This window comes from Callospermophilus lateralis, chromosome 7, assembly GCF_048772815.1.
Source record: "Callospermophilus lateralis isolate mCalLat2 chromosome 7, mCalLat2.hap1, whole genome shotgun sequence".
Classification (NCBI taxonomy): domain Eukaryota; kingdom Metazoa; phylum Chordata; class Mammalia; order Rodentia; family Sciuridae; genus Callospermophilus; species Callospermophilus lateralis.
Genome location: NC_135311.1, coordinates 5,031,915 through 5,049,402, shown reverse-complemented (window position 1 = coordinate 5,049,402; position 17,488 = coordinate 5,031,915). Strand labels below are relative to the sequence as shown.

Here is a 17,488-nt window from a genome sequence, read left to right as displayed (position 1 = left end):
AGATGAGGGATGGGGCATGAGGACAAGTTGGCGCTGGCTAATCCTCAGTAGGACTTGTGTTTTGAGACCAGACCCATGACCCATGTGTGTCTGTTTTAAGAAATCTGTATGGCACCAGCAGGTGCCTAATATAAGTACGAAGTGTTGACTCAAAATAATGGCCCCCACTGGATGCACCAGCAGGTATGCAGGTGGTCCGGGAAGGCAGCCCTGCTCTGATAAGGCAGCAGGAAAGACTGCGGAATGGAGGGGGATTGGAGCAGGGATGGGTGGATAAAGTCCTCCTTGGAGCCCATGTGGGAGGCAAGGGCAGGCTGAGACCAGAGATGTCGGTGGTTCTCCTTCGTTGCTTCCTACAAGATGTTCTGGGCCTTGGGAGGCTGAAAGACCGTGGGCTGTGGGGTGGGGATGTCTGGAAGGTGCCCCTGGGCATGCTGGTCAGGTGTTCTCTGAGGACCAACGCATGCACCTTTGCAGGGAATGGTGCACAGTTCTCCTGGGATGAAACCCTAGACAAAAGTATCTCAGAGAAGCTTCTGGATCTGTATATCAGCATCTCACAGCTCATTGGCAGGAGTCACAACGGTGAGTTTGTTTGGGGATTGCCCGGGGTTTCTCAGGACTTGACAGTCTGGGCTGGGAGTGGGTAAGGGAGGGCAGAGTTCCAAGGGGCTCGCCTGTCAGTGACTTCCAGGGACTGTCCTGAGTTCGTAGGTAAAGGTGGGTTCCTTGGTCTAGGATAGGAAAAGAAGAGAAAACCAGGAGAAGAAAGAGGAGAGAAACTGAGGTAGAAAGGACACACCCCTCACCCCCAGCTCCCAGGGTGAGAGAGCTACTCCTCAGGAGCTCCTGGGGCTCTTACGATGGGGAGGAGAAGGGGAACCTTCTGGGAGCAGCCCAATCCTGTGTGCGTGTTGCAGCCCTGCCCCTGGACAGTTTCCGTCTGGAAAGAGTCCTCTTCCTAGGTGCTAGGAACTTCCTGTGGAGCCCCTAGTTAAGAAGGCTGTCAGAACTTCCTTCAGAGAGTCACTAATCTGGGTGAACACAGGCAGAGGACAGGGTGGAGGGAAACACACCCTAACAATCCATGCTAAGGTGCTTCGGGAGAAGGCGGCTCAACCCCAGGGCTCTGTGTGGGTGTTGGCTAGGGGTGTTTTAAGGAGGGGCGATCCTACGGGCCAGGGAGGAGGTGAAGATGGGCTTGTCCTCCAGGTACGTGTGAGGGGAGATTGTCTGGGGACTAACCTGCCTCCCCAGGCCGAGGGCGAGGCATCTCTGGGTGGTCGCTGAGCCCAGATGGGGCTATGGAGATAGGGAGGGGCTTCAGGCGGTAGAGGTCTCGCCAGGGCTCCTTTCCTTGCAGGCAGCTGGGCTGGGTCTGCGGCATGCTATCTGATGTCTCCCCTGCAGGCTTTCCCACCATAGTCTCCCGCAAGGAGTGGGGGGCTAGACCACTCACCTGCAGGGCCCCCCTGAGCCCACCCGTGGCCTTCCTCATCACGGAGCAGCTCACCGGGATGGAGTGCCAGGAGCAGACCATCTGCAGCGAGATGCTGCGGGGCCTACAGTTCCATTCTGTCCACACCAGAGGCTGGTGCGACGTAGCGTTCAAGTAAGTGGCCAGTCGGGTCCCCAAAGCCCCTATCCAAAGATGTGTCCCATCTCCCCTCCTCTCCTTCTCCCATATTCTGGGCTCCATTTATGTTACTTTCATAATGAATAAAAAAAAATTTTTTAAAGAAATCAAACAAAATCCACAACCCTCCCGAGATCACTAGGAGGGGCAGCTCTGAGCCATTTCCTCATGTGGACTTTGACCCTGGGAAATCCTGAGAAGAGGTGAGGAAGGTTATGTGATAGTTATAGATGCCCCCGGGAGCTCACCAAACATCACAGTTGGCAAAGGTCTTCACAGGTATCCCCCAGTTAGGCCCGCCCAGCTACTTGAAAGAGTGGGTACAGGAAACAGCACCTCCTTATTTCCAGGTGAGAATGCTGTGAATTTGTTCAGAGTGACGCAGGAAGGGAGCGTGTACCCAGGATAGCATCTAGATTGCCTGTCCCCTCTAATCCCCCCACAGGGAGTCCCTGTGTGGTGAATTCCTACTCATTACCTTGAAGGGCCACCCCAGGGTCACTTAGGGAGGGGTGGGCATCAGGAATGGTGGGGAGGAAGGCCCCATGCTAAAGTGAGTACACACTTACACACCACTGGGTCTGTAGATAGGGCAACCACTACAGGGATCAACACGGAGCTTCCTCAAGAGACTAGGGATGGAACCACCGCAGGACCCAGCTACCGCCCCTCAGTATTCATCCTAAAGAATTAAAGTCAGTATGATGTAGCAATCCATGCACAACCATGTTTATAGCAACACAGTTCACCATCGCGAAACTATGGAGCCATCTAGGTGGCCATTAACAAGAAAATGTGGGACGTATACACACAACGGAGTTTCATTCAACCTAGAGGAAAGAAATGATATCATTTGCAGGAAAATGGATAGAACTTGAGAGCATTGTGTTAAGTGAAGTAAGCCAAACTCAAGAAAGTCTGTCTTCTCTTATACTGGGAGCTAAAGAGAAAAAAAGAAAACAAAAGCTGGGGGGATCTCATGGAGTTAGAAGTGAGACCATAGAGGAAGGGAATGGGGTGGGGAGAGGAAGGACTGGGGAATGAAACTGACCCACAGTGTCTCATGTGCATGTATGAATAGGTCACAATGTGTCTCGCTATCATGTATCATTATAATGCACCAACTTAACAAAAAGGAAAACTTCAGGCTGAAAGATCTTTGCTCCGTGTATGGAGTTATCCACTCTAAGGATGATATTGAGGCCAGGCACCTTTTCTCACTCAGTACAACCACTGTGGCCATCCGTGGAGATCAGAAGGCTAGGAGTAGAATCACCGTATGGTTCCATTTAGCTTTATTTATCTAGAAAGCGAGAGTTGGAATGGGGTTTTGTCTTACAGAATCCCAAAGACAAACAGAAATGATGTCTGAATTATCCATCTTGGAAAGAATGATCCACACCTGCTGATTTGTTTATTTTGAAACACTAATAAGTAAGAACAGTTGGAGATCTTGGTTGTAGCCACAGCCATCCCTAGGATGGTGAGGCATCTCAGCTCACCCTCTGGGATGCTGTTTTGACTGTGTTGACCGCAGTGCCTCTCCTGTCTCCGCTTCTCGTACCTACACTGCCCTGCCATGGTCACTGCGGCATTGCCTACTTAAGCCACAGTATGTGTAAGCGATTTCAACCACTGCACCTGGAAGTCAGGTTTCTGCAGTGGCCACTTAACAGTATCCACTTCTTACAGCTGACTGTAGCCCTGAGGGGCTGTTCACATTGGACTAACCTCAGGCTTCTGCAGGGGAAATGGTGGACGTGTTGGGCTCCCACCCCGATGCTCATTGTGAGATGGGAAGTCAGTTTGACTGAATGTAGGGTCTTTGCTTGACTTTGGGGAAGTACACGTCCCTTCAGTGTTCAGTTGGCTTTGGAAACTCGGGAGGTAGTGAAAGCTCAATATGGCAAGAGTTGTGAGAATATCCATTCTGAAGACTGGAACGAGGAGTATATATATATATAAAGAGGCAGAAATGAATGAACAGGGAGAATAAAAATAAACACACATTGGATTTCAAAGTGAACTGAAAAAAAAAAAAGAGAACATTCTAAAAAAGTTTCTATGATAAAGAAGAGCTTAAAGGAATTCCTAAGGAGAAACCAAAGAAAAAGCCACTTTAAAGGGACTCCTGAGGGTCAGGTCATTGTTTAAAAGAATGTTCAAGTGCTTGGTCCTGTAATTTAAAAACACGATTAATGAATTCTCAAGCCCTTGAAAACATTGAACAAATGTCCCTGAAAGTCACACATTCAAATTCCACTTTGAAACACATGAGTATTTTAAAGTGAGATCCCAGAAAGCACAAGTAAGCTAAGAGTTGAAGTCTATTCCCATGTCTCTTAGAGGTCTAACATTTGTCATTCTGTCACCCTGACTGTTATTGTGTTATTGAAGCACACTACTTATTTATGAGCATCTAGAATCCCATTTGCCACTGAGGATTTAGTGGGAGATTTTTCTGTTACAGAGGTTTCCCCTTAAACTCACATTTCCTTGTTTGGCAGCTTCCTGGTTGGGGACGATGGCAGGGTGTACGAAGGTGTCGGCTGGAATGTCCAGGGTTCGCACACCCAAGGCTACAACAACGTCTCCCTGGGCATTGCCTTCTTTGGCAATAAGATAGGTAATGGCCGATCCCGGTGGTCTCTTTGCCAGAGAGTGTTCTACAGCCTCCTTCATCTCCCAGTCTCAACACTTTTACTTTTTCAGCCTAAATCATGCCCATCCTCTGATAATCACCCGTCTCCTGAGGTTCTTTTCTCCACTGGATTCTATGACCGTCCCCGTCCTGTTCCCTGGTGGATACTCCTGTAACATCGCTGAGGCCACCCTGGACATTGCTGGGGCTCACAGTGATTGCCATCAGTTCTGGGGTCTGAAGTTATCTGACACTGACGCCCCGACATTGGGTATTTCTTCTTCCAGTGTCTTCCACCGTAGATACTGACCAGAGCTCCCGGGAAAGGGAGCCAGAGAGATGCAGTGTGGAGGACTGTAGCCAAGTGCAATCCTGCACAAAACCAAAACCAAAACGGAGGAGAGCTCAGAGCAGGGGTGGAGTCGAGAGCTAATAGATAATAACTGGCACCAGTTGATAACTGAGCTAGTAATTGCATTTTTCTCAGGGATTTCCAGTGAGAACTGCGAGTTCATGGACGTAGAGAGCTTGCCACATGCTTGGTCATGGCAACTACATAGGAAATACGTTACGCTTTTCCCCATGCGGGGCATAACCGTGGGTCAGTGGGCCTTTTGTGTATGCATCTTTGACCTCCTTCTGGCCCGTCACCCACAGATGGAGGGGATAAATAAAGCCTCAGTTGGCATTTGGAAGCAGTGTGTCTGAATAGCTCTGACCCTCTGTCCCAGCTATTGGACCAGTTTCCTCTCTGATCATCCACCCATCACTCAGGCTCAGGTGGTCATCTTATCTTCCCCAGTCCAGGTTGGACTACTGACCCTTCTGTGTCCCATGTCATCCATTTCTAGGCAGCAGACCCAGCCCAGCTGCCTTATCAGCTGCAGAGGGTCTGATCTTCTATGCCATCCAGAAGGGTCACCTATCACCCAGGTACATTCAGCCACTTCTCTTGAAAGAAGAGACCTGCCTGGCCCCTCAGCACCCAGGGGTGTCCAGGAAAGGTAAGACCCTCACCCTGCCTCAGACTGCTCCTCTTCACCACCCCTACACACTGGGCTGGGCTCTTTCCTGCTGAGATCTCCTGGGCTTCCTGGATCCAGAACATCTCACCCCTACCACCATGTCAGTACCTGCAAAATTCTGAGAGGGCACTGTTGGAGCCAGAGTTGTGTCACTGTGGCCAAAATACCCAGCAAGCCCACTTAGGAGGGGAAAGGTTTATTTGGGGATCATGGTTTCAGAGGTTTGGTCCGTGGTCAGCCAACTCCATTGCTCTGAGACTGAGGTTGTCATCATGGTGGGAGGCAGAGTGGAGGAAAGCTGCTCACTCATGGTAGCTGTGAAGCAGGGGATGGGGAGAAGGGGCCACAGCAAAAGACGACCCCTTCCAGGGCATGTCCTCAGGGACCCACCTCCGCTGGGAACACCTCACCTGCCTACACTTACTGCCTGGTTCGTCCATTCCAACCAGGATGGACTGATAGGTTGATGCTCTCATAGTCTGTCTGGAATACCTCCAATATTCCTGTATTAACACTGGAGTTTTGGGGAGACACCTCATATCCAAACCATAACAGGCACTTTTCTGGATTCTTCTCTATCCCATTAAAATAATATTGCCGTGACTTATTTATAACAGGTACCATCTTCAAAAGTGATAACTCCTTAACATTTATAGTTTTCAAATAGATTTTTAAATAATTCCCATATACATGTGATCAGTTTAAAAATGAGCTGATTTCTGCTTATCAGTTTTATCACATAATATACATGTATTTGTAACGCGTACATAAACATGCAGGTATACTTTGTTCTTTAAAGAAGATGGCCATTCCTGGGTTGACTGACAGTGTTCCCTTTTGCTTATGCGGTTTTTCTGTAGTTATCAGAACCCTGTCCCTTGGCTTCAGCAACCTGACCCAGACAATCCATTCCCGAACTTTCCAAACTCCTAGAGTCAAGTTCATGTTAGGATGTGCCCGTGGGTGCCGGACCCTGGGGTGAGACTGAGGTATAACTCACCCTGTGGTTGTGAGGTTGTTCACAAAGGAGCAAAGGAAGATCCCCACTTTCTTGATTTTCCATCTCACTTCAGCTTGCCCCGACATCACCCCACGGTCTGCTTGGGAAGCCAGAGAGACCCACTGCCCTCAAATGAGCCTCCCAGCCAAATACGTCATCATCATCCACACTGCTGGGACCAGCTGCAGTGTGTCCATGGACTGCCTGAGTAGCGTCAGAGACATACAGTCCTTCCACATGGACAAGCTAGACTTTTGTGACATCGGATATCAGTAAGTGGGACCAACGGAAACATGACCCCTTGTTTCTTCAGGGCTGTGGAAAGGAGGGCTGGGAAGGAGCTGGCGATGCCTGAGCCCTGCCTTTGTGGCAGGACTTCACTTAAGGCATTGCATTTTTGAGTTGCAAGACTCTAGACTGAGAATCATTAGAGCATTGGTAGGGCTACTTTTATCTCGAGCACACATTATCCAAGAGTGGTTGGGGAGACCCTGAAAAGAAGGCTCTGGAAGCAGTAGAGATAAAGCAAACTGTGAGGCCCCCAGGGAGGCCATTGAAGGGGTGTGCACTTTCTCTGCAGCCCCTTCTGGTCAGTCAGAGGCAAAGACCCTGCTCTCCCACCACCTTGGTCTGGCCCAAGCCCACACTGACTCTCTGCAGTATTAGAAGGCTGCTGTGCTCTGCCATTCGCTCTGTTTATAGATACAGAAATTTTTAACCTCTGTGGGTCGTTTTTGTCTCATCTCTACAGTAGGGACAACAATAGGTTTTCTGTTTGAAGATGGGAATGAGATTAAAATGTGCTCCTTTTATGCCAACTGTAAGATGAAGAAACATGTTAAACTAATGGAATAGCAGAAGCTACTTGGGAGGTGCCTTGGAATTTCATAGAGTGGATTTAGGGTTAGTGTATGATAAATTTCATTTGTAACTTAATCTCAGCAATTTTTTTTTTTTTAATACCGGGGATTGATCCCAGGGGTGCTTAACCACTGAGTTACATCCCCAGCCCTCTTTATTTATTTTTTTTATTTTAAGACAGGGTCTCACTAAGTTGTTCAAGGGCCTTGCTAAATTACTGAGGCTGGCCTTGAACTTCTGATCCTCCTGCCTCAGCCTTCCTAGTTGCTGGTATTATAGGCGTGTGCCACCACACCCAAAGACAGGTGGCTTTTATAGACAGGGATTGAAACCATGGCAGCTGATGATTGTTCAGGGTGAATTCATTGAGTGGAAAGAGAGAAAGGGCTAGACCAGGGTCCCAAGGAAGGAGTCCAGGGTCCTAAAGATCATGAGTCTTGGTGAAGGGAAGGAGGGTGGCAGAGAGACCCAGGGGAGCCGTGGAGTGGGGGGGATCAGGATGGTGTGGGCTTGGGGAAGCCTGGGGAGGAGAATATTTCAAGATCATGGTCAACGGGGTCAATGTTTTCCAGAGGTAAGTGTGCTCTGTATTTAGCGCCAAGGAGGTCATTAGTCATCTTAGGGGGTCAGATTCAGTGAAGTGGTGAGGACAAAGGCACATTGAGGTGGGTGGTGTCTTTGTTTGGGGCCTCTGTGCACATTGGCACTCAAGAGACATTCAGATAGTACGTGACAATGGATGAGAGAGTGAGTGAATGGTGGAAGGAACCAATGCAACAAACTCTGCTCCTGGGGGTGACTGTCTTCATTTCCTTTGCCCAATTCTAGCTTCCTGGTGGGCCAGGATGGTGCAGTGTATGAAGGCGTTGGCTGGAATGTCCAAGGCTCCCACACCTATGGATACAACGACATTGCTCTAGGAATTGCCTTCATAGGCAACTTCGTAGGTAAGGGAGGAAGACGGGCAGAGGGGTTCTGGGAGATGAAGTCCCCTGCGGAATATTCAGGAATACCCTGGTGGCACAGGTGGCAGCGTGGTGCTTTCTAAAGTTGCAGAGCCAGTGGAATATTTTAAAGTGGACTTGGTCCAGAATGCATGCCATCAGGAGCCCCTCCCAGACAAAACACTATCCCCAATTCTCCCCTCCCTTCCAGCCCCATTTCACTTCATGCCCATGTTCAAGCACGCGTGGGGCAAGGTAGAGAAAACATCTTTTGCAAACTTTGGGGCTGTTATGGCTCAGCTGGAAAATGTGTCCCCTTCCTGTTCCATGGCAACAGTGTTGACTATGGCACAGGCCCATCCGGTCCAGCGGTCCTGGATCTGCTCTGTTCTTGCTAAGAAGTGGTGTGTCACGCTGGAGTTGTACTCCAGGGCGGCTTTCAACTTGCTGGAAGAAACTTTTGCCATGGGGAGTGGGGAGCACAGAGCCTTGTCCTCTTTCTGTCTCTGATTGCCACAGTTCCTGTGAATTTGTCGGTCAGGGTGATGGTGGGATGTAGTGGGGAGCGAACAGGGGGAGACTGGAATCTAGCTGCTTGTCCCTGCCCTGAACCAGCACCTTGAGACTCTAATGATTGACGGAGTAAATATGTTTTGCAGAAAAACCTCCGAATGCAGCCTCCCTGGACACAGCCCAGGATCTGATCCAGTGTGCCGTGGTCAAGGGGTACCTGGACCCCAACTACCTGCTGGTGGGCCACAGTGATGTGGCTAACCTTCTGTCCCCTGGGCAGGCTTTGTACAACATCATCAAAACGTGGCCTCACTTCAAACACTGAGGGGGGCCCGCTCCTGAGGCTGCTCTCCCCGGCTGCACCTCACTGTCGGCACCTCCGCCCGGGGTCACCATCTGTGTCCCCTCTCCTACAACCCCACCTTTCTCAGGCTGAGGTGACCATGTCCTCATGCCAACGCTCCCCAGCATCCCCCAGGCTATAAGCTGGGTACCCACAGCCCTCTGAGTCTCAGCCCAGTCCTCTCCCCTGGGCACCACATGCTGGGCCAGGTGAGATGGTTGCCTGGTTCCCGTCAGATTTCTCTTTCTTTTGTACGGGTCCCTCTGCCTGGTGTGCCTTCCCCTGTGGCCTTCCTGGAAGCCCCCGGCCCTCATCCGTCACCCGGGCCAGGCTGCCCACTTCTTCTGTCTGCTCACACATCAACTTGTGCAGATTTGGATGCAGTCTTTATTTCAGGGCTAGAGTTTTTTTTTTTTTTTTTAATAGTTATGTCTGATTCTTTTCTTCTGGATCTGAGTTTCTCTGGGGGAGAAGCTGAGTTCTGCTGGCCCCTGTGTCCTCTGCTCCTGAGCAGTGTCTGTTTAGTGGGAGCTTTAGATGTTTGCTGAAGAGATGGTGAATAGGCCAATGACCCTAGCTCCTGCTCAGCTGGCCAGTTCCCGCCCTCAGCCCTCTCTGGGGAGCCTCCTGGACGCGCCCTCCCATCAACACTCTCTCTGTCCTGTTCCCTCCACTCTGGAGCGCGGAGCTGTTTCTGGCGGCTTGTCTGAAATGGGTGCTGTGTCTCTAGGGTCCTATGTCCCTGTCCCCCTGGAGAACCCAGAGGACGGACTGGGTGCTCCTCCAGGGTCAGTACAAGCTGCCCAGTGCCTGCCCATGCCTGGTTGGACCCTGCTAGGTGCCTGGCTGGCCAAGGACCAGGAGCCACGGTGCTCTGCACCCCTCCCTGCCCGGGCAAGAGGGGAGGAGGAAGAAGGGGTGGAGTAAGGGGAAGGAGCCAGAAATGTGCCCCCCACCCCATTCCTTCCTCTGGTATTTACACCGAGTTTTGCTTTTAGAGGGTTTTCACATCTTTACCACAGGCAAGTTTTAACAGCCTACATTTCCACAGCTCTGTGCTTCTCAAAGACTCCCCCAGTCTCACCGGCTTATCTCTGTCCATTAGTTATTTCTCCTCAGGTACCGGGCGGGTAAGCAGGGGAAGGAACGGTTTGTCTAGAGGGTCGCCAGAGACACTCTCACTCCTGGTGTGCATGAGCAGAGAAGTCTCCTCAGCCTGCCCAGGGCTTCCTGTGGGTGTGGGGCTGGGTGCAGACTTTCCCGGGGAGCCCTCCCCAGCAAGGGAGTTAACCTGCTCCTCCTGCAGGAAGCAGCCAGGGGTAGACTGAGCTCCTGAGAAATGGTCTCATGAAAGAGCGGTTTGCTGTGGTTTGAAAGTGTTTCTCAAAGCTCATGTGCTGGAAATTAAGTCCCTCACTGGCGACAAGTGTTGAGAGATGGAACTTCAACAAGGTGATTAATGCATTGATCTTATTATGAGCTGGGTTTGTTTTAAAAGTAGACTCAGCTCCCTCTCTCTCAGAGTGTGCACGAGCATGCTCCCTGGCTCTTCTGCATTCTGCCACAGAATGACGCAGCAAAAAGGCCTCCTCAAACGTGGGCCTCTGGACTCCGGACTTCCCAGCCTCCAGACTGTAAAAAATAAATGTCTTTTTTTAAAAATACAAGTGATGCAGTCTCAGTCATCCTCTTCTAGCAGTATAAAACAGACCAAGGCACCAACTTTCAATTTCTGGGCCTTCCTTACAATCCTCCAAAGTAGATTTAAACCCTATTTCCATGCCTCCGGGGCTTGTTGGCCTATCCCCACACAGATTCTGCCCTGGAGAGGATTTGTAGACTCCCCTGTCTCTGTCAGCAGAGGCCTCCTCCAAACCGCAGTGTTAAAATGAGATTGATCAAATTATGTTATGTGTGGGCACATCCCACCATTAAGTATAATTGTAACTCACCAAGAAAAAAATTAGAAATACCCCACAGTACTGCATGGCCTGGATTATTCCTTTCTCCAATTATCTACTTTTATTGACCTTAATTATACAATCTAAGTAAAATCAGAGTCCTTGGCTGGCAGACGTTCTCTCAAGGCAGGTTCTGAAGTAGCCTCTTGTGTGCAGTTAGCCTCTTTGTGATTTTTTTTTTTTTTTTTTTTTGCTATCTGGGGTTGAACCATATCCCTGATCCACATCCCCAGCCCTTTTAATATTTTAATTAGAGACAGGTCTCGCCAAGTTGCATGGGGCTTTGCTAAGTTGCTGAGGCTGGCTTTGAATTTGTGATCCTCCTGCCTCAGCTTTCTGAGTTGCTGGGATGACAGGTGACAGGTGTCCTCTCTGTGCTCCTTTACAGAGAAATTCTTCCTCTCTCCCCTCTGGTCACTTAAAGTGGGGGTTATGCTAACAGCCTCCTCAAATGATTGCTGTGATGTTTAAATCTCTGGGTTTTACAAATTATCTATCCCATGGAAGGATCTTAGAACCATACCCAGCATACAACCACGGTCCCATTAAAATTCCTTGAGGCATCATGACTATTGTCACCATTATAGCGATTGTCACCATTATAGACTGTGCTGTCTATTGCTCCTGTTTGACTCTGGCAGGAAGGATGTGCTTTTGTGAGCACTAACCTCAGCCACCTGGGGGAGTTTGTGCAGCCTGAGCCCAAACCTTGTGACAGCCGGGAGGGGCCTGGCACCCAAGCAAGCCATCAGGGCTGAAGAAGCCAGGTGGGGAATGGGAGGTCATACCTCCTTCCCAGCCCCCTGGATGTCAAGTTGGGAGGGACTCCAGAGCTCACCCACTCAGCTGTTTTCCATAATTTTAAGTTGGGGGGAGGGAAACTCTCCAAAAATCTCTCTGGTTTCAGAATTGTGAATACCAGGTTGATCAAAGCCCTCTGTTTTATTGAAGATTGAATCCAAAGTGGGGAGATGATCAGTTCAAGTTGGTAAAGGAAGGGGCACTCGGGTTCCGAGTTAAGGCACGGTTCCAATTCCACCTGCTCTTTAAAGTGCTTTCTGAAGGCTAGCTCTTCCAGAAGGCTCCTTGCTTCGCCACCTCAGAAATGACGTCTCCTTCCCCAAGGGCCCATGGCTTCTCTAGACTTACCCCTGACCCCTCACTTGCCCCTTTTCCCTGACCCTGGCCTCCCCGGGGCCTGGGCCTGCTCCTCCCTAGACCCATCTTCAGGGCCTCCTGCAGGGCCAGGCACACTACTGGGGCCACCTAAGTGTCTGGAATGAAAGGCAGGGTGAGGTCCCCAGGGCGGGCGGCGGCTTTTCTTTCAACTGGTCTTGGAGGCTTGCCGCAGACAGAGTGGAAAATTCCTGTCTTCTTGCTGCACGGACCCAGCCCACTGCCCTGACTGGTTACATTTCTCACCGGCTAATTCCTTCTCAATTCCAGGCCGTGACTCATCCCCACCCCCGGGTGACTTCCCCACCAGTGTGAGACATGAGGGAAGACATGCTCTCCAGCACCAATATGCCCCCCACCTGGGGCTTCTGTGACTTTCTCACTGTGGTGACCACAGCCCCGCTGTCCTGTGCTGCCTCCCTCCCAGTGGCCCACTCAGGAAAATTCTTCCTGGGGTTCTGGCTCATACCGGCCCCAGGCTTCCTGGGCTCTTCCTCGTTGTCTGCTTCTGTATCCTTCTGTCCTGCTCTGTTCCCGCCTTTGTCCTTTCTCTAGAATATGCTAGTGTGAAAAATAGTGGGGGAGGGGTGGCGGTGCTAACCAAGCCTCAGTCCTGTGGAAGCATCCTGCACCTCAAAATCACCTCCTCAAGGATTAAAGTCCCGTTCACACAAAAACTTATATGTAGCAGCTTCGGTCATGATGATAAAAGAGCAGAGCCAACTCGGGCGTCCATCCACGATGTGTGTGGATAAACTAGATGTGGCACATCTAGACAGTGGGCATCATTCAGCCACAGAAAGGAGTGGAGTTTTGACACAAGCTACACGCGGATGACCCTTGAAAACACTACGCTAAGTGAAAGCAGACAGTCGCAAAAGGCCACACATCCATGATCCCATTTGTACGGAATGCGCAGAACAGAGAAAGTCACTGAGAGTTGATTCTGTGGGGGCTGGGGGTGGGCAGGGGAGGGAGAAATGGGAGCGATCGCTAAGGGTTTGGATTTCTTTGGGGGATGAGGCAAACATTCTGAAATTAGGTAGTGGAGTTCAGCACACAACGCGTGAGTATACAAAACCAGTGAATTACGTACTGTATTAAAGAGGTAGAATTTGTGATAGTCATTTCATCTCAATAAAGTCATTATTAAAAAAAAGAAAAACCCACCTCTTCACCCTGCCCGAGGGCCACTGGGGTGCCAGGAGTGGGAGGAGATGGGCGAGAGGCCAGGAGCAGGGTGGTTCTGGGGAAGGTACACATTTTCCAAAAGTTTAGAGACAGAGCAGGATTACATGAGTTTCTGGCCCAGCAGGTTCTGCAGGCAGGGGGTGGAGGGAAGGGCCCTAATTAGGGGGAGCTCTGAGAGAGGGAAGGTATAATCAGGTAGAAGGCGTGGTGGGAGGGGTGGGGCTCCTGGGAGGGATGGCAGTGACCTCTTAGGAACTTTCCACAGTGGGCTGGGGAAAGAAGCGCCTCCCGTGGGCAGGGAGCTGGGGATTCTCCCCCAGGGAGACTGGTCCCCCTCTGGTGCTGTGGAACGGAGAGCTCCCTCTCAGTGGCTGGCAGTCACAAGAGTGATGTGGCTGTCCTCCCAGGAGGGGCGGAAGGAATCCCCCCCCCCCACCCAGTGCTCAGCTCACATGCCACTGCTTCTAAAGGTCCAGCTCCCAAAGTCCTCAAACATAATTCTCCTATTTTGTTCTTCTTTGGCGCTCTGTTCATTTATAATACTTACTTATATATGTTTTCTCTCTCTGTCTCTGTATGTGTGTGTGGGCGTGCGCGCGCACACACACACACACACATTTTATTTGACTTTCCTACTCGACTTTAGCTCTGTGAGCCCTTGTTCGTCATTCCCATGCTCTGGTTTGATCCTGGTGCTCAGTAGAAGCTCAGCCAATATTTCAGACAGACGGAGTCCCAAGGTCTGGGGAGCAGGTGCTGGAGCAGGCAGCAAGTGCAGTTGGTTTGCCCGAGTCTGTCTGCACTCAGCTCCCCTTGGGTGGTGGCAGGGGAAGGGTCCAGCTTATGAAGATGAACGGATGAGCAGGAAACTGAGCTGGGATCAACAGGTGGCAGCAGACCCACAGAGCAGATTCCCTACTGGGGGACTGGAAGGGCCGAGTGCCTAATGACATCTGATTGTCCTTTCTGCCTGAAGATTCTGCTAGGCACACATCATACACGGCATCATTTAATCCTCAAAACGGCTTTGCAGGAATTAGCATTTCTTTTTGAAAGCTGAGGAATCCTGTTGGAATCAGAGGGATTCAGTTAATTCGGCCACACAGGAAGAGCAAGCCTCTGCTGAGCTGGGCCTCTGTCCACACCAGCTGTCCTCCGGGGACTCACACGCCTTTCACAGTTGATGACCGGAAATGGACGCCTGGAGTTCACTAGGGGAACTGCTTCTCTTGGTCCAACAATATTCTTCAATTAATAGGGCAACGCACATAAAAATCCCATGGAATTCCCCCACTTCATCACAACTGCCATTAACCCCCTCTTACCCATCAAGCCTTGTTGGGCCTGTTTTTCAACCTAGCTGCAGGACTCCGGTTTGTCTTGATTTAGAGTCACAGTAGTCTTTCCCCATAACTCAAATCTTTTGAAACCCTCTTAAATCTCAATTTTGTCATCCTCTGTGATTCATTACTCACTTTTTTTTAAATCTTCAGCCTTTATATTCAAATCCTGCATTATCACCTGGCATCCATCAGACATATGCATTGGGCAATGAGTGCAGGCACTTTGACACGGATCACCCCACTGGACCCTCACAAGAATGCTGCTGTGAACCGGAAGGGCACGTTGTCCCCATTTTACAGATGGTACCAGACTCGGCCCGAGGTTGAGCACTTGTTTTCCTGTACTATTGCGGCCTTGTGCTGTCTTTGCAGAGATCTCCCTCCAGGCTGACAATACAACCCATTAGCCATGAATCTCTGCTTTGGTTTGTGGCCAGCCCCAAAGGTATCGACAGCTCTGTGCATCTTAGGATCCCTGGAGCATGCTTGTGTTTGTGTGTTGTACGGGCACCAGACGTTGCTATCAATTAGTCCATTTTTATTATTGAGCACCCACAGTCATCAATTTCATTTATCGTTCTTCTTCTTCTAATGAGTCCCAGATCTGGAACTTTTATAGTAGTTTATCGCTAAAAGATGAGAATATCTCTTAACTCCATTCTTACTTACCCTCCTCTCATAGTCTTTTTACCCATGTGATGGATTTCCTGTTTCAAGTGGGTATCTTCTGGAATTGTGGCTGGTTGACCCAGAGAGGGTAGTTCACTTTATGCAAACCACCTATTCCTGAGCTAGGCACGTAGGGAATAGTACTGTGTTCATACAGTGGGAGAAGTATGATGTGTAAGACTACTTCCCCTCTTCCTCTTCTCCCCAGCTTCTCCTCCTCCTCTTTCTCTTCCTCCTCCTCTTCTATCTTGGGAATTAAACTTAGGGAGGCTCTATCACTGAGCCACCTTCCCAGCCCCTTTAATTCTTTATTGAGAAAGGGTCTCACTAAGTGACTTGCGCTCCTCCTACCTTGGTCTCCCAAACTGCTGAGATTACAGGTATGCACTACTGAGTCCACTGCATAAAGACTTTTCTGATTGATTCATGGCCTGTGGAAAGTGGACAGAGCTTCATGACCCACAGATTTCTGATGTTTGAGGAGGTTACAGTACATTCTAGTTCCAATGAAACCCAGGGTACAAACTTAGGAAATAATGAAGTTCTCTGGGTTGCCTTTTATTTTAATTTTTGGTAGGAGGTTTGGGATTGAACTCAGGGGCACTTAACCACGGAGCCACATCCCCAGCCCTTTATTTAGAATCAGGGCCTAGCTGAATTGCTCAGGGCCTTGCTAAACTCCTGAGGCTGGCTTTGAATTCGCGATCCTTCTACCTCAGCCTCCCGAGCTGCTGGGATTCTGAGCGTGAGCCACTGTGACTTGTTCTGGGCTTGCTTTTTAAAGGAAAGACAAGAATGTATAATATCACAAATATGTTAAAGGATAAAATACACATTATCAAACTGAGTAAACTAAAGGCCAGCAATATGGCCACTTTGTATCACAGCATCATCGGCACTGTATCTTTAGTTCTGTGGCTATTTATTTTATGTCAGTTTTGCTGGATCGACAGCTAACTCCAGGAAGGCAAGGACCTCTCCACAGAATCCCTAGCTCCTGGTTGGTGACGGGTAACTAGCACACAGCAGCAGCTCAATAAATACGTGGGGTGACTGAATGCCCCCGGATCCTCTTCGTACAACAAACGAAACAGGTGACCTGGGCCTTCTCCAGGTCTGAGGTGCCTGGGACCCCAACTTGCTCAGAACGGCCTGGAGTGCTGCCCCGGCGGCCGGTAGGTGGCGCAGGTGAGCCGGCGCCACGACTCCTGGACCCAGGCGCAGGGACCCGAGGCCCGCTGCAGGGTTTGGGTCGGGTGTTGGTCAAGGTCTCTTCTCTGCTCAGGACCCTCCCACCGCTTCAGAATAAGAGCCAAAGCCCTCACCACGGCCTCAAGGCCCTACACCATCCAGCTCCTGCTTGTCTCTCCCTCCCACTGCGCTCCAGCCTCAGGGCCTCCTTGGTGGGCCTTGCCTGGTCAGGGGCGCTCTTGCCTCAGGGCTTTTGCCCTGCTCTTCCCTCTGCCCGGGAGGCTGTTCCCTCACACATAGCTCCCCTCCCACACACTGTTCAGGCTTCTATCAAAGACCACTTTCTCAGTGAGATTTGCCTGCTCTCCTGCACTCTTTTTCACACTTTTACTTATTTATCTTGTTTATTATTTACTTCCTGCAACCAGGGTGTCCGTGGGGATTTTCTGCTGTAGCATCAGCCCCTCGCAAAAGGGTCTGGTATGCCAGGTGCATTGGCGCCCGAAATTCCAGTGAGTGGGGAGGCTGAGGCAGGAGGATGGCAAGTTCAGGCCAGCCTCTGCAACCTGGGGATTCTCTCAGCAACTTAGCGAGAGCTGGGAGTGTATCTCAGATTTAAAGTGCTCTGGGTTCCATCTCCAGGACTGTAAATAAACAAAACCCCCAACCCAATACACACCCCAAACAAACAAGCCAAACCCAAACAAAACACCCCAAGAGGGTCTGGTATGCATAGTAGGTATTCAGAAAACTTTGTAGAATAAGTTTGTTGAATTTCCCAATTCCTCTGTGCTCATACCCACAGTCTATAAATATACCCAAGAGTCTTCCTTCCTGGCAAACTAAGTGAAAAAGCAAAACTGGCTGTGTTTTAAGCCACCTGTCTCTAGTGGCTGTCCAGCCTGCCTTGTCTCCTGCTCAGTGTCTAGATAGCTCTACTTCTCACTCTTCATCCACTCCTCAGGGGGGCTCCCGCCCCTCCTGCGGCACTGGG

At 50.2% G+C, this 17,488-nt stretch overlaps 1 protein-coding gene across 1 annotated transcript; it reads left to right on the top strand.

Moving 5' to 3' along the window:
- The first annotated feature begins 1,385 nt into the window (after nt 1-1,385).
- LOC143403500 (peptidoglycan recognition protein 3-like) lies at nt 1,386-8,945 on the top strand. Its single transcript, XM_076861556.1, has 6 exons — nt 1,386-1,612; nt 4,144-4,262; nt 5,129-5,281; nt 6,376-6,574; nt 7,992-8,110; nt 8,767-8,945. Exons 1-6 carry the CDS (start codon nt 1,386-1,388, stop codon nt 8,943-8,945), a joined length of 996 nt encoding a protein of 331 aa, XP_076717671.1.
- The last annotated feature ends 8,543 nt before the right edge of the window (nt 8,946-17,488 follow it).

Coding starts and splice junctions, on each gene's coding strand:
- LOC143403500 (XM_076861556.1), top strand. CDS start 1,386: ATGCTATCTGATGTCTCCCCTGCAGGCTTTCCCACCATAGTCTCCCGC. Junction 4,263..5,128: donor CTTCTTTGGCAATAAGATAG/GTAATGGCCGAT, acceptor ATCCATTTCTAG/GCAGCAGACCCAGCCCAGCT. Junction 5,282..6,375: donor CCCAGGGGTGTCCAGGAAAG/GTAAGACCCTCA, acceptor ATCTCACTTCAG/CTTGCCCCGACATCACCCCA.